This window comes from Dermacentor silvarum, chromosome 6, assembly GCF_013339745.2.
Source record: "Dermacentor silvarum isolate Dsil-2018 chromosome 6, BIME_Dsil_1.4, whole genome shotgun sequence".
NCBI lineage: Eukaryota > Metazoa > Arthropoda > Arachnida > Ixodida > Ixodidae > Dermacentor > Dermacentor silvarum.
This window is the reverse complement of record NC_051159.1, coordinates 167,943,736-167,957,267: the sequence shown is the minus strand read 5'-3', so window position 1 is coordinate 167,957,267 and position 13,532 is coordinate 167,943,736. Positions and strand designations below refer to the sequence as shown.

Below are 13,532 nucleotides of genomic sequence, written 5' to 3'. Positions count from 1 at the left end.
GATGTGTAAACAGTCGGTAACACGCCGCAGCTTTACACCGCACCTACCTAAAGCAAAACCGCTCCGTCAAATCTTGCATATGTTTTGCAAACTTAACGAAAATAAGGTATTTGCCACACAAGCGATAGTGATTTATCGAACTGTCTAAGTCTGTAGTTATTACTTTACTGCTAATGCGTTTAACCGATTGTTTCTCGAGCAGCAGCCTGCGACGTAGCGCGCGCCCGTCTCCGGCTGCGTAAACAAAGGTGTTTACGCAGCCGCGAAAACTATATAGCGTTTCACGGCAGCTTAACGCAAAAGCCGACCGCTTTGACATTGCTCGAAAACATACCGGAAATGAAGTGTTTACAGCACACGCGGTAGTGGGTTAAAGTGTTGTCCAAGTCTCTCCGATTGATACGCCGGAGCCACTCCGCTCTTCGTCGCTCTGGGACCTCTTTCGTATGCTTGCATTGGTTGACTACTTTTGGGATGCAGAAAAAGCCGACATCGGAGGCGTTCTGATCTCCGGGCTTCTTTTTTGGTGTGGTTGTTGCAACCAAACACGTCACAGTTCACCATTTTCACTGAAGCCCTACCTCAACTCCCGTGCTATCGTACTTCGCTTTCCCCGCGCATACGTTCATCCGGCTTGCCGGGCGACCGGAATCGTCGGATAGCCCTCCGCGACGGCAAAACCTGTCGCTCGTCGCCGTCGCTTGTCGCTGTCGCTCGAAAATCGCGTGCATGCGGTTGGGCCTTCATCATGGCGGAGCAGTCGTTCCGACGCTGGCGCCATCTAGGGGGCGCCGTCCTGTGAAAACCACAGGTGGTAAAACTGCAGCGCTGAAGTGTTGCTGAAAAATCGCTACAATAATTTGTAAAATTTAGAATGAATCTTGAACAGACGAGGTTTGGCGGAAGCATTCGATGTACGACGTCTCTCATAGCCTTTGCTTGGGGCGTGGAATCCCGTCGATCTACCAAGCCCATCCTCATGACGCAACACCACCGGTCAATCTGGCACCATGGTCTGGTCCCAGTCTACTTCATGATACATGAACCACATGCATACGCTTGCAGACAACATCCGAAAACATTTCGCCGTTTATTTTGTGTGGTGATCCATAAAGAAAACTTACCTCCTCACAATTTGGTGAGCTCGTATACAGATATTAAAACAGGTAAAGCAATGAATACCGAAGCGCATGCATACATAATCAATACTGATTGCAAAGCCCCGTAAGCACTGGTAAGAAACGTCTTTATTGATGTAAAGTGTATTCGGAAAAGGTATCCCTGAGTTATTTCATACACAAGTAAAACAAGAAGCGGACAGAGTACACAATGTCGGGGTTAAAGGAACTGAGTTGCATGTTTATTGGACCCCCTCGAAATGCACAATGACTAGATGTACAATGAAGTACGCTGCACATATGCGACGGTTTCGCTACACTCTCGAGCACGTGTTTTCACTGAAGCCGCTTTGGACATTAGAGCATTTTAGCATGCGGCTACGGTTACCATAACTGCATCCGCAAGGAGCCGACTGCCCGCGCACAAACTCATCGCGCATGCTCAAATGCTAACTAGAGAAAGACTGCGACGGCAGCAGTAGAATGGTAACGGTATGCTAAAGCCTTATAAACGACACAGCGCACAATATTGTCAACGACAATATGTACAAAAGCCAGCACACATAAACGTAACTACATACACGCTCTGCAATTACGCATACAAAAACAACAAACATGCATGATCCGTAAGATATATTACGTCTATAGGCTGCGCCTTTGCAGACAGAAGCCGTGACAACCCTGCGGCATTTTTCATTGAGAAAGACATTTCGAGTCTGAAGCAACATACTGTACATTAAAAGCAGTTACGTATGCCATTTCAACAGCGCGCACCCGAAAAACAGAGTTCGCACAGCATGCGTTACAACCACTTTTTAACTCACTTCGCAATAGTTTCGTTGTATATGACAAGTGAGTAGCATCGTCAACTACTCGCTATAGGCGGCTTTCAGGCACAACAGTAACCCGTGGACGATCACACTGATGTTAAATAAGATAGAATAACGTAATCGTCGCTAACCATTCACTGCGGGCGTCTGTAGACTGCATGTGCATCATTATCGCATTAAGTAAATGTAGTATAGAACTTTAAAGGAACGGTAGTAAAAAGAAAGTAAATTAACCACAAAAGTGGAAAGTTACGTTCAGGCAAATAAGCCTGTCACATAAGTTCCTTACTTAGCTCTCAGCGGGATCGAAGGCAACAGCGTCCTTACAATTCTGAATTCTTGTCTTGCGATGCGATGGGACGCGCCCTGTCAAGTTTACATCCCTATAGGGAAATGCAGGAAAACGGCAGCGACGTGTCCGGGTTCTAGTCGAGGTCATTCAGTATAGGCTGCAAATATACCGTTGTCAGCGTTCGGGCTTCATCTTTCGCCAGTACTTTTACGACGTGCTGAGCGGCGCGAGCATTTGTAAACGATCGGAAGCAGGGGCTTAACGACTTTGACCGTGGTCCAAGAAAAGCCAGAGAACCCGGCGCCTAGCATATAGCACCTTTTCTTTCTTTTTAAATTTTTTTTACCATTCACTTGGCCCTTTCAATGTGACATTCTTCTGCTACACTTTGAACAGCAGGTGGAGCATGCTTTTCGTTGACAACTGTCGCAAAAAAAAAAAAAAAAAAAAAAAAAATCTAGCATCAGTGGCGACCGTATATCACTGTGTATCACTGCGACCGTATGCTGGCACATTAGGTGTCCAAGCTGTGTGCGCTCACACAAAAGCCGTCATAAGAGAACGAATTACATAGATCGCCAACGCTTGAACATCAGCCCTGTTGATCTAGGGCACAGGCTGAATCGTTAGCCACCTGGTAAGATCTCAAGAGCACGCCGGTGTTAGACACACACTTCATAGCACGCAGCACGGATACATCAAGAACATTAATTAAAACACATAATAGTACAACGAGCCAGAAGCATTAGCGCACTTGAACAGTCCAAGTAATCCGATGTAGCTTGCGCAACCGTGGTCGAGTGTTCGGTTAGCTTATAAAAGACAAAAGATGCACAAAGACGAAGTCAATTTCACTCACAGGGGAATAATTTTTGATTGTCCACTTAATTGGCTTCGCCAATTGGCGACCTTTTCCTACCGCCAAATGATGCGCTCCACACCCTCAATTTACCATTACACAGCGTAGTGTTTACTTGGCGATCAACTTACTAGCGCACAGCTTTCTTACCTATGTCAGTACTCTAACTTTTGTAGCTGTGGCGGTGATTTCCTTTTGACAAGCCTGCATTTAATTAGACTTCAAACTAGCGCTTGCCCACGCTCTAGTTTTCCTTGAACGCTGCCGCAAACGAAGCCGCATGGTTGATCTTCGGATAGCGCGTAAACACGAAAAAGCCTCAGTAGACAGAGTGCAAGAGTGCGGTAGAGCGGTGAAGGGTTTCTTTTCTTGCCCGCCGCCGTCACTGCATTGTCCGGCCATCGTTAGCAACGAATATCCGTAACCCAAAAATTAGGGAAACTTCGGGAGGTGAAAGTGCACGCTGCTCACTCCCTTTCTTATTAACTTCCTTTGTACCCTAGACGAACAACTGAGAGGCGACTTCCGAACGGGATTGGGATGCACCCGAAGACTTCCTTTCGATTATTCCCTCAGATTATTCCATTAGAGCTCAGACGCAACAAAACCAACAAAACACGAATGGAAAGACGTTGCCTAGGAGAAGGCACATAGCTGGCAGAGAGCCCATCTTTGCAGCTGTGTGCGTACGTTCGTTCAGTCACGGGCTCGAAGAGACGTTGACTGCTGGTCCATTCCCCTATCTCGTGCGCCGGACGCTATGTATAGCATCCGAGGAAGTGTGTCTAGGAACTCGGCGGAGGAAACGATGCGCGAGCAGCCATCTGGGTTGAAAAACGGCCTGACGAAACGAAAAAGCCTGCTCCCCCCCACCATCCAACCTCTACTTTGATTTTTTTTTCGTTTACTTTCCCGACGTTTTCGCAGCGTTCGGAAAAAAAAAGTACACGTTGCGACAGACCCGCATGGCGCTGCGCACTTTGGCTTTGTTTGCAAGAAGCTGAAGAAGGTTCGATCGTCGACGGGTGGCGCTATAGCTAGAATACTACTCGCATCACAAGCGACCAATTGAGGCGCAGCCGCAATGCGGTGCGGACGCAGAGCCAGATGCTTTGCATATGAAAAGATTGAATGATGTTGGCGATGAAAAAAAAAAAAAGAAAAAGCTCACTGCAGAACGCACGTACGAAATGCGGATGGTCGGCGCAGCGGAGAGATGAGAACTACACGCACGCGCATATATGCGCATCGCGACAGAAGGGGCCGCATACAAAAGCTGGTGCGAGGCACGCATGAACAGTTTGGCGACTTACGTCGCTGCGGACCCTCACGCTGGTAGATAAGCACAGTAAGTAGAGTAATTCGCACATCGCAATAAGAGTTCTGCCAGCTTTAGTTGAACGCAACCCGACAAGGTGTAGCCAGCAGCTCTGCTGTTTCGTGCTGCGAGTCGGTATTCCGGTAAAACCATAACGATAACAGGTGCGTGTACTTCCGGTTAAAACTCTGTGGCTTTTCTTCCCAACCAACCGGAGGTCACTGTTTTTCTTCTAAGCGGCAAGGTAGTTGAGAATGAACCCGTGACTCGGTTCTGGTCGAATGCCAACATCACGGGGTTCTGTCTCTGTCGACATACCGGCAACGACACGCCCATCCAGGCAGAGGATTTTTTGGCAAGCTTTTTGTCACCGAAACTACGAATGAAACTGGACGCCGGTATTAAGCTGGGCCGGGACTTCGCCTTTACGACAGCTTCGCGAGTGTCAACGGAGGGCCTCAATCAGCAATCTAACATCAATCAGCATTTCTCATTCCGCAGGAAGTCGCACGGACAGCTGCTGCATTTTGTGGGCTGATGTGTGGTGTGTTGCTTTGTCCCGTCGAATGTTGCCGAAAGCAGCGAGCCGCCTGTGGCATGGAACGTCGATACAGAGAGAGAACTGACTCCACTGGAGCTATCTAAGTTTGCCAAAGGAGTTCGCTCAGACAGTCAAATGCATCCGTTCATTTTCCGTCCTTAGCAGCAAGTAGCCTAAAGCGAAACACGCAGTTCGAAATGCTGCACGAATTTTGTATAATTTGCGTGAATGTACCATTTATCAAAAACAAAATACAAATCATTTTGTCCGCATTCCGAAATAAATACAAAGCTGAAATATCGCGCATGATGCAGAATGATTATTTGTGCGCGCCTCAGCAAGAACGTTTGGTTCAATTAGAAGAAGTGAAGAATTAAGGCCCTTGTATTTTTCTTTTCTTTTTTCCTTTCTTTCTTTTGGCAGGGAGCACGATGTTACAACTTACGGTTCAAGTATGCTTTCGCCGTGATATATCTCGTAAGAGTGTCATATATAACGGTACATGTGTTCTCGAAAGGTTTTTAGGCACTGCTAGGCACCGCTATAGGCGCTGCTATAGGTAAGTGGTCCGGTTATCATTGCTTCGTTTAGATTACTGCTCATTAGATTCAGGCCCTTAAAGGTGGTCACTGGCACGCTTATACTGTGTTGTGATCACTCCAAGCAGCATCGTTAAGCGTATCTTAAGATACGCTATCTTCGCTTATCTACTTTCACATGTAATCGCAGTATCTTAGCGATGACGCGAGCTCAAGTAATACACAAGATGCAGCGACCCAAACCGGTGGTTCGAGTCTTTGGCTCGGGCATATCTGCAAGTTTGGATCTACCACAACCACTTATCCACAACCGTGAACATATATCGTCTAGTTATGCTAAGAACACTCAAAGCAATAGTTACAGGGACGCAGGTATACGTCATGCTCCAACCTCTTAATCTGGGCTTGTTTTCTCTTAAGTGAGTTTTCTCATTGGCCAGCGTTGGGGAGTCAACCATTCCGACAGCGATCGGCGTTATAACGAGACGAACGCCGTAGCGATGACCGATCGTGGAGGGCACTTGTGTTAGAGGAGCTTCGTGAACATGGGCTCCCTAAAACAATAAAACTGCTTCGTACCTGCAGCTACCCCTTTTACTGCAACCGCGTTCGTGAAAGCGAACGCCAAATTTTTCTTGCCGGTTTTCACATGTTAAGTGCTATATATACTATTTGCTAGTACTACTTAAAACATACTCCTGCCGCCACGTACACCTCCAATTGAAATATTTCTTACTTTAGGACACGTTTGCGCCCATCCACTGTGCACGCTACAATAGCACACACCTAGTACTGTGTCTTTTACTGTTCTCAGAAAGGTCCGTAAAAAATTATCACATTCAAGTGACAAGGGAGGCGGCAGAGCTAGCTGCGGCACAACCACTACTGATGCGAAGCCTTTCACAACACCAAATATGGCCGATGAAACAGAGCATTCGTGCATGTGGTTCTGACGTCAAAATTAACTGTTCGGGCGGGCGAGCAAAACTGGACACTCTGCTCTTTGAAATCGAACGCAGAAGAGAGTTTGAGAGAATAAGACGAGCATCTTCATCATCTCGATTATTTTTTGCTCTTTAGCATGAAATTGGCACTTTTGCATCCCTTCTTGACACGGCTTTGCCCTCGCAACAAATACCTTGGCAGTATGTGCCACCGCCATGTAGCACGGCTGTTTTCTAACAGAGAGGCTGCAGGAAGGACACAACTTTTTAAAAGACCGTCTGCACTGCAAAAACTCAAATCAGTTTCTGCAAAAGACATCGATATACGACCTAAAATGAAAACAGGCAGCCAGATTGGACTAGGTTAAGTTAACCTAATAAGTGCATCTGGTTTGTCCTCTTTTTGGTGAAGAAAGAGAAGCTTACCCTTCGAAATATTGACGTCAAACGACTGGTGTCATTCTGGTCTATGTTGCAGGCCAAAATGACACCAGTGGCACATAATAGTTTTGTTGCTTTTTTTCTTTCTTTCTGAATCATTCGCATATTGTTTCCAGCTGTCTTCAACCCTCCACCTAATTCCCGGTTCTCTTTTTCTTTCTTTCTAGCTACGCTTAGAAACAGGATATTTCCATTGTAGGCAGCGACAGCCATATTTGCCCCTGTTTCGTGACTGTGTCCGTCAATGTCTAGTATGGAAGAAGCTGCGAGCGAGGCGGACACTAAAATTTCCCTGAGAATGCTTGAAGGTCCCTTCCTATAAAGAGCAAAGAAAAAAGTGCCCCTGCTTGTATTCGTTCCATTTTTTTTTTCCCAGGATGCGCCTACCTGTCTCTCTTTCACACCTTATTGTATCTTTAGCTGCTCTGAAGGTGAGAGCGCGAAGCCTCGACCAATCTCTGAACGGTTAAGAAAAGGTGAAAAACTCTCGAGGCAGTTCAGGTTCTCGGTCTCTGGAACACCGCAAGAAGAGCCTCTAGGCTAGCTCGTTCAACCGCGATCGCCCATCGTCTCTCGCATCTCTTTTGCCTTCAATTTCGTCCGTGGAAGCACACGTCCTCACTTATAGACGCTGACAGACCCATGCGTGTCGCACGCACGCACGCGTGTACGCATGCCGACCACGCGGTGGCGTGCCTGATGCCAGATGTCTCGTGATCCGTTTCCTGGAGCCTGCGACGTTGGTGTATAAGCCTCGCAGGCGGTCGTCGAAGCGCCATCGCTGCAGAAGCAGTAGACTAGGAGCGCGGCTTGGCGGCCCTGGGGAGGAACTGGACGGCCTTCTGCCCGCGCGCCGTGCGTGGTCCCGGCTTGGGCACGCCCGACTTCTTGATGCCCAGGTACCAGCCTTTGTCCTTGTTCAGCTTGCTCAGGTAGAGGTTGTAGCCGCTCTCGTACATCTCGTAGAAGATGCCCTCTTCGTCCATCCGGTTCTTCTGGAACAGCGCAACACGGAGAAAAAGAAAGAGAGAGAAAGGAAAACGCGCGTGCATCAGCATATATCCCACACTCTGAATAGGAAATTATACCCTCTTAAAAGGACAGTGACTGAATGATAAGACTTAATATCCCTGAAGGCGCTCCCGATCTTTTTATTTATGGGAAGGGTGGTCTATTGTTATTTGCACGAGGGCCTCTGAACTGTGGATTTCCGTTTGACGTTCGTGTTTCGTGCACAGACGAATTGAGCTGGTATATATTCCCCTTCCGCTACGGGCCAGCTCTAACTACACATATATACAAAGGTTGTCCTATCGCCTTAATAGCAAGCGTTTGAAAGGCCTTTGCAGCGATTCTACGGAAGCGAATTCGCTACAAATGTGACTTAGTGACTCACTTACACTAATTACTCAAACAATTATTTGTTTTTCTACCCGCCACTGGGGCTCAGTGGCTATTCTGATGTGCACTTGCGCTCGATGTTGCGGGCTCCACTCCTGGCCGCGGCCGCATATGAATAGGGACAAAATGGGAAAACGCTCGGGTACCGCTTGTATAACGCTTGCGTGCCACAACTGGTCGAAATTAATTCGGAGCTTCTACAGACCACGGCGTCTTTTATAGGACGTTAAAGCCCATGATTTAATTGAACTAGCCATAACTATAGCTATATACGCAACAAAGGGACGGGTGATTTTAGCGACCCCATTATTTTCAGTAATGCTTGCTGTCCGAGAGCTAGAGAAAACAATTGGATGGTTAAACTTGGAGATACAAACTTATGTAAACAATATCTACTTTGCTGCCAAGTCAAACGCGCTTGCACAAAGAAACACGTTCAGACACCCAGCCAGAGACAGGATCACTGACAGCATGGGGAGGGGTGGATCTTCGCTGAGCTTCCTTGTTTACTTTCTTCATTTTGGTTTACAGCAAAGGGCGCGCAAAAGTTAGAGTGCGGCCCTCGCTGACTGCGCGTGGGCGTAGAAAAGCACACACGACTTCTAACGGAATCGCGTTCGCTTATTTACCTTGGCGTATACTCTGCCTTCGGCGTCCATGCAGACGAACAGTCCTGTCTCGACGCCGCGGATCCGCACTTGCCCAATGTCGTGCGAGAGAAGCTCCAGGATCGCTGCGAATTTCAAGAAACACTTGACAGCTCAGACAGAACTCGCTGACCAATGAGCAATTTTGGCGTGAAGCGAGAACAATACGGCCGCACATATACGTGTCGTACACACTGTTACATGTTCCGTTTTACGGAGCAGTGAAAAATAGGTTTTTCACATTCGTAACACACACCACTTGGCAAGAAAAACGTACTAGAAAGACTATGTCCGCGATATGTTTTCGGGTCTCTGGGGATATTGGCCGCGATGGTAATAATTTTTTATGTTAACTGTAATGTTGTAAAGTTCGTTAATTATTAGCAACAATTATAAGACAGCTAAAAGAAGCTATACAGGAGGCTTCTTCGGCTGACCGCTAACGATTAACAGCTGATTGCATCCGTGTACTTCGAGCAAATTGTCAGGGGTACGCCAGTTTCGAGATATTCAGTGTCCGACGAAATGCATTGGCGTTCCAGTTACTTGTGCGTTTTAATGTGGAACAACAGTGCATTTTTACTGCAAGTTTGACTGTGCATATCTCGAAACTGGTGCCATCCTCAGAATTCGTTCTAGTTTGATATACCTTGCATACTCACTATAGCTACAATTTGTAGATTGAAATATTTGTCGTGAAGTAATTAATTAAAAAGCTTAAAATAGTGTAGATCTGCTTCTGCTGCCAATGGCGTCGCGAAAGGTTGATGCCTGGGAAAGGTGTCTGGGAAACTCCTCGCCGCGTTTTTGCACTGTGCACAAGAAAATACAAGACGGTCCACATGTGAACAGTAGTCTCCGCTGAGAACAGTGTTTTGGATGCCGCAACTGTGGTTTATAACAGAACCGCGTCTTAACCTGAAGAAACATTAGCTGACCGAGAACAACAAAGAGATGCAGAAAAGTGCGAAGTATAGATAGTTTTCATGTGACGTCACCGAGGCAGCTCCCACCGTTCTAGTACCTAAAGATGGCGGCTACGATGACGTCAGTGCACCGTCTTATCACGCGCACTCTGTTTTACTTTTTGACGGCGAATGTTTTTCACAGGTTTATCACTGTTATCGCTTTGAAGTTCGACGCAAGACGTGCCTGTCGTGCTGTAATGCTGTCATGTTTCTTGATTACGCCGCTTCTCGAGCTTCTGGTACCTAAAGATGGCGTCCGCGATGACGTATGTGCAAACTATCTATTGATGGGTGCAATGCCGGATTATAAACGAATATCGTATTTACGTGATGGTCGAATGTAGCGATTTGCATTTTTGTGTGGTAGAAGCGGTTCGTCATTCTTCAGCGTCTGCCGGGACATTGTGGCATCGCTGATAACCATTTCGCCGATGACGCTGCCCGATGCGCCCACGCTGGAGCGCCGACACTCCTTATGCAATGTTATCAAGAGTGGACGCTGCAAGAGAGCTTCGCCCTCTCGCGCCTAATGTCACGGTGAGTCATTGGAATACTCCGCAGAACTCCGAGCACCGCTTATATACAGCCTCGACTTATCATTACAATTGCAGTTATCACCAAGACTTTCACGATATCACTCAACGTTGCTGCGTCGGCTGTGGCTCGGAGTAGCCTTCACTAACTCATACAGCTATCGCATTGGAATGGCTAACTCACCCGTGTGCGCTATGTGCAGATGTGAAGAGACTGTCGATCATCTCGTGTGTCCCTGTTCCCGCCTCGACAAACAGCGTCAGACTCTTCAGTGCCTTGAGAATAAACTGGTCGATCGACCTTTTATCGAAGTAAAGGTCCTGGAATTCTGGCCTCACTGCTCATCAGACCAGAAAGACACGCGTGCTCTTTTACAGTATACATGAAGGTGAAATATTTGAGTACCTGTGTGCAGATATGCTGCAACTTGCATAGTTCGTGTGACTGACCTAGACTCGTGTCTTTTCTCTCGCTCTCTTTCACTACCCCATTCAGTCTCCACGTGCGGGGTAGCAAACTGCACAAGGTCTATAGTTAACCTCCTTGCTTTTCATTCTTTTTTTTCTCTCTCTCAATACACCTCGTTAAGCGCCATCCCTATTCAGCTGGCAAGAATGACAATCAAGAATACCGGGGACAGGTATTCGTACCGGGGACAGTACTCGTACACTCCTGACAGCAGGCAGAGGCTGCAAGCATGTTTTCTAGACTGCTTCGTCGCTGCAACGCGTCCACTTTACCTCAAGTTATCATGCTTTGATATCATCTTGATAGTTCAAAAATGAACAATTTGCAGAGCAGCCGGTGACACAAACGTCAGTAATATATCCAGAAAAAAAAAGAGGAAAATCGAATGCACCATTCTGTACCTCTGCGTCTCCTTTGCCGGGGCTGAATAGAAGCGTGGTCTGGAGTTACTTTGTCGGGGAAAAAGGCCGCTGAGGTGTGCCTGGCATTTCGAAGAGCGATATTAAGTATAGACATTCGCTGTTTATAAAAGGCTGAATACATTTCGACAAGAGAAGGGACCTTCAACCAGGCATTTAATCAATTCTGCAGATGCGCGCAGTGAGCTATTTTCTAACCTCCACATGAAACCTAAATCTCCTCTGCCAAGTCCTGTGTGTCAGCGCGAGAGAGATTCAGACGGAACAATCCGCGACCCAACTTGCTAGGTTAAACCGGGAGTGATGGCTATATCGGCGCGTGACGACATTTGCCATTACTACCAGACCACGGCTCCATGTGGATATTATCATGAATGTGCCCTCCCCTGAGGTACGAAAGAAACCGCATATATGCAAAGCCAAGGTAGACACCAGCATGCCGAGAAGCGGCCACTGCAGCAGTGCAGAAGATAAACATAGCTGCATAGCCTCAGAACTAACGCAGACGTTTTGGCATATTCGCGACTGTTTAGTCAGCAGGCTAGGTAGGTCTGGTTGTCGTTATTGCTGGCACCAAGCCTTCGACGCTCCAGCCGCGGCCGTTTGTCTTCGTGTGCTGCTAATTATAGATGCCGTGAGGATAGCCTGTTCGCGGTGAATTCGTGTAACTGTCTGCGAAGTGAAGGGCTGAGGAATTAGGAGTACAGTGCGGACCAGCAGGTGCGTGGCGGGACGTATGACACGAACACCCGCGACTGCATGTTCTCTTTCCTTGAACGACGGGGAGTCGCGGCCGTTTGTCTTCGTGTGCTGCTAATTATAGATGCCGTGAGGATAGCCTGTTCGCGGTGAATTCGTGTAACTGTCTGCGAAGTGAAGGGCTGAGGAATCAGGAGTACAGTGCGGACCAGCAGGTGCGTGGCGGGACGTATGACACGAACACCCGCGACTGTTCTCTTTCCTTGAACGACGGGGAGTCACAATCACAATGTCTATGGATGAACATCTATACCACATGGCCACTTGCTCCTATTAATCATATAAGGCTACTTCACACAAGTTTTGTTGTTGCTCAGTCTCCCTCTGGTACATTTGTCCAAATATTTCTTCTGTATACTTACAAAGCGCAGAGTGCCTGAAGTACTTATGGACAAAGCGCCTCTCTGAAGGGATTATGCCTTTGAATTCATTGCCGCTTTTACAAGAAATCAGATCAACAAGTTATATTCATATGCGCCAAAAAGTGTTAGTACAAACACGCTTGTGCAAACACGCTTGTTCAAACAAGACCACGCCGATCACCCACCAGCTGCTTCGCATGAAAGGAAAAAAAAAAAAAATATGCATGATGGAGCGCGGATTTCTGTACTCTTGCAACGGAAAGTTACTCGCAAGTTCAACAAAATGTAAAAGTTGTAACCTTATACATTTTTACTTTGGTTACTCTAATGCAGAACAAAAGTGGCTTTTTGATCAAGATATATGCGCTGGCGACTTGTATATGCGGCGGATAGACAAAGGAGACTCGATCCCTAGATATCGGCCGCCTATGAGCTCACAGAAGCAAACAAACAATGCACCCCGAACAATTACAGACTACGTTTTAGCCTAATTAGGTACACGTGCCAAGGAAATATGTGACCTCAGTGCTAATTTCCTTGTAGGCGTATAGGTTTACATGCACAATGTAATAACGCAGCGGCTGAGCACGTATCCCTCGGGTAAATCGCTGGGCGTGCGAAAGGTTACGCGCGAAACAATGGCTTCGAATTACGTTGAAAAGCTGTACTCCCACGCAAAGGCGTGTGCGGTGTGCGAACACCGCAGGTGATATTGCGAACCAGTGCCGAGAGTCGCAGCTCTCCGGACCCCGACCTGGCGCTTACAGAAAAGTTCAAGCACAGCTGAGACACTTTTTGCGACACAGAACTCCTTTTCGCGACACCTTCGCGCGCCGAGGCAAGTGCTGTGACCTGGCGTCCTCGTGTGAACCGTGACGCGAGAGCGCATATTTCCACGGTGGCCCGCAGAGAAGTGACCTTCGTGCGGCGCGCTATCAGGCCTGCAGGAATGCCCAGACATTGCAGCATACGTGAGATCCACGAACGTTAATGGCCACATACCGGACAGAGTAAAAGGCGAAAAGAATGCTTGCGCGCCGTATGTACACGGGTTCACCGGCAGCACGTATCTTCCTGGTGATATAGGCCACG

General features: G+C 47.5%; 1 protein-coding gene across 7 annotated transcripts in view; it reads right to left on the bottom strand.

The window, feature by feature from the left end:
* Positions 1-1,234: 1,234 nt before the first annotated feature.
* The window catches only part of LOC119456361 (fibroblast growth factor 1), a 62,630-nt gene continuing 50,332 nt past the window's right edge, over positions 1,235-13,532 (bottom strand). For 5 of the 7 annotated variants that reach the window (XM_037718072.2, XM_037718078.2, XM_049669784.1 and 2 more), the window contains 2 exons: positions 8,913-9,016; positions 1,235-7,877 (listed from right to left, as the gene is read on the bottom strand). In XM_037718072.2, the coding sequence (XP_037574000.1) occupies positions 7,680-7,877; positions 8,913-9,016 (302 nt within the window). In that variant the 3' untranslated portion in view covers positions 1,235-7,679. The remainder of the gene's footprint in view (positions 7,878-8,912; positions 9,017-13,532) is intronic. The other 2 variants (XM_049669785.1, XM_049669788.1) reach the window with 1 other exon arrangement.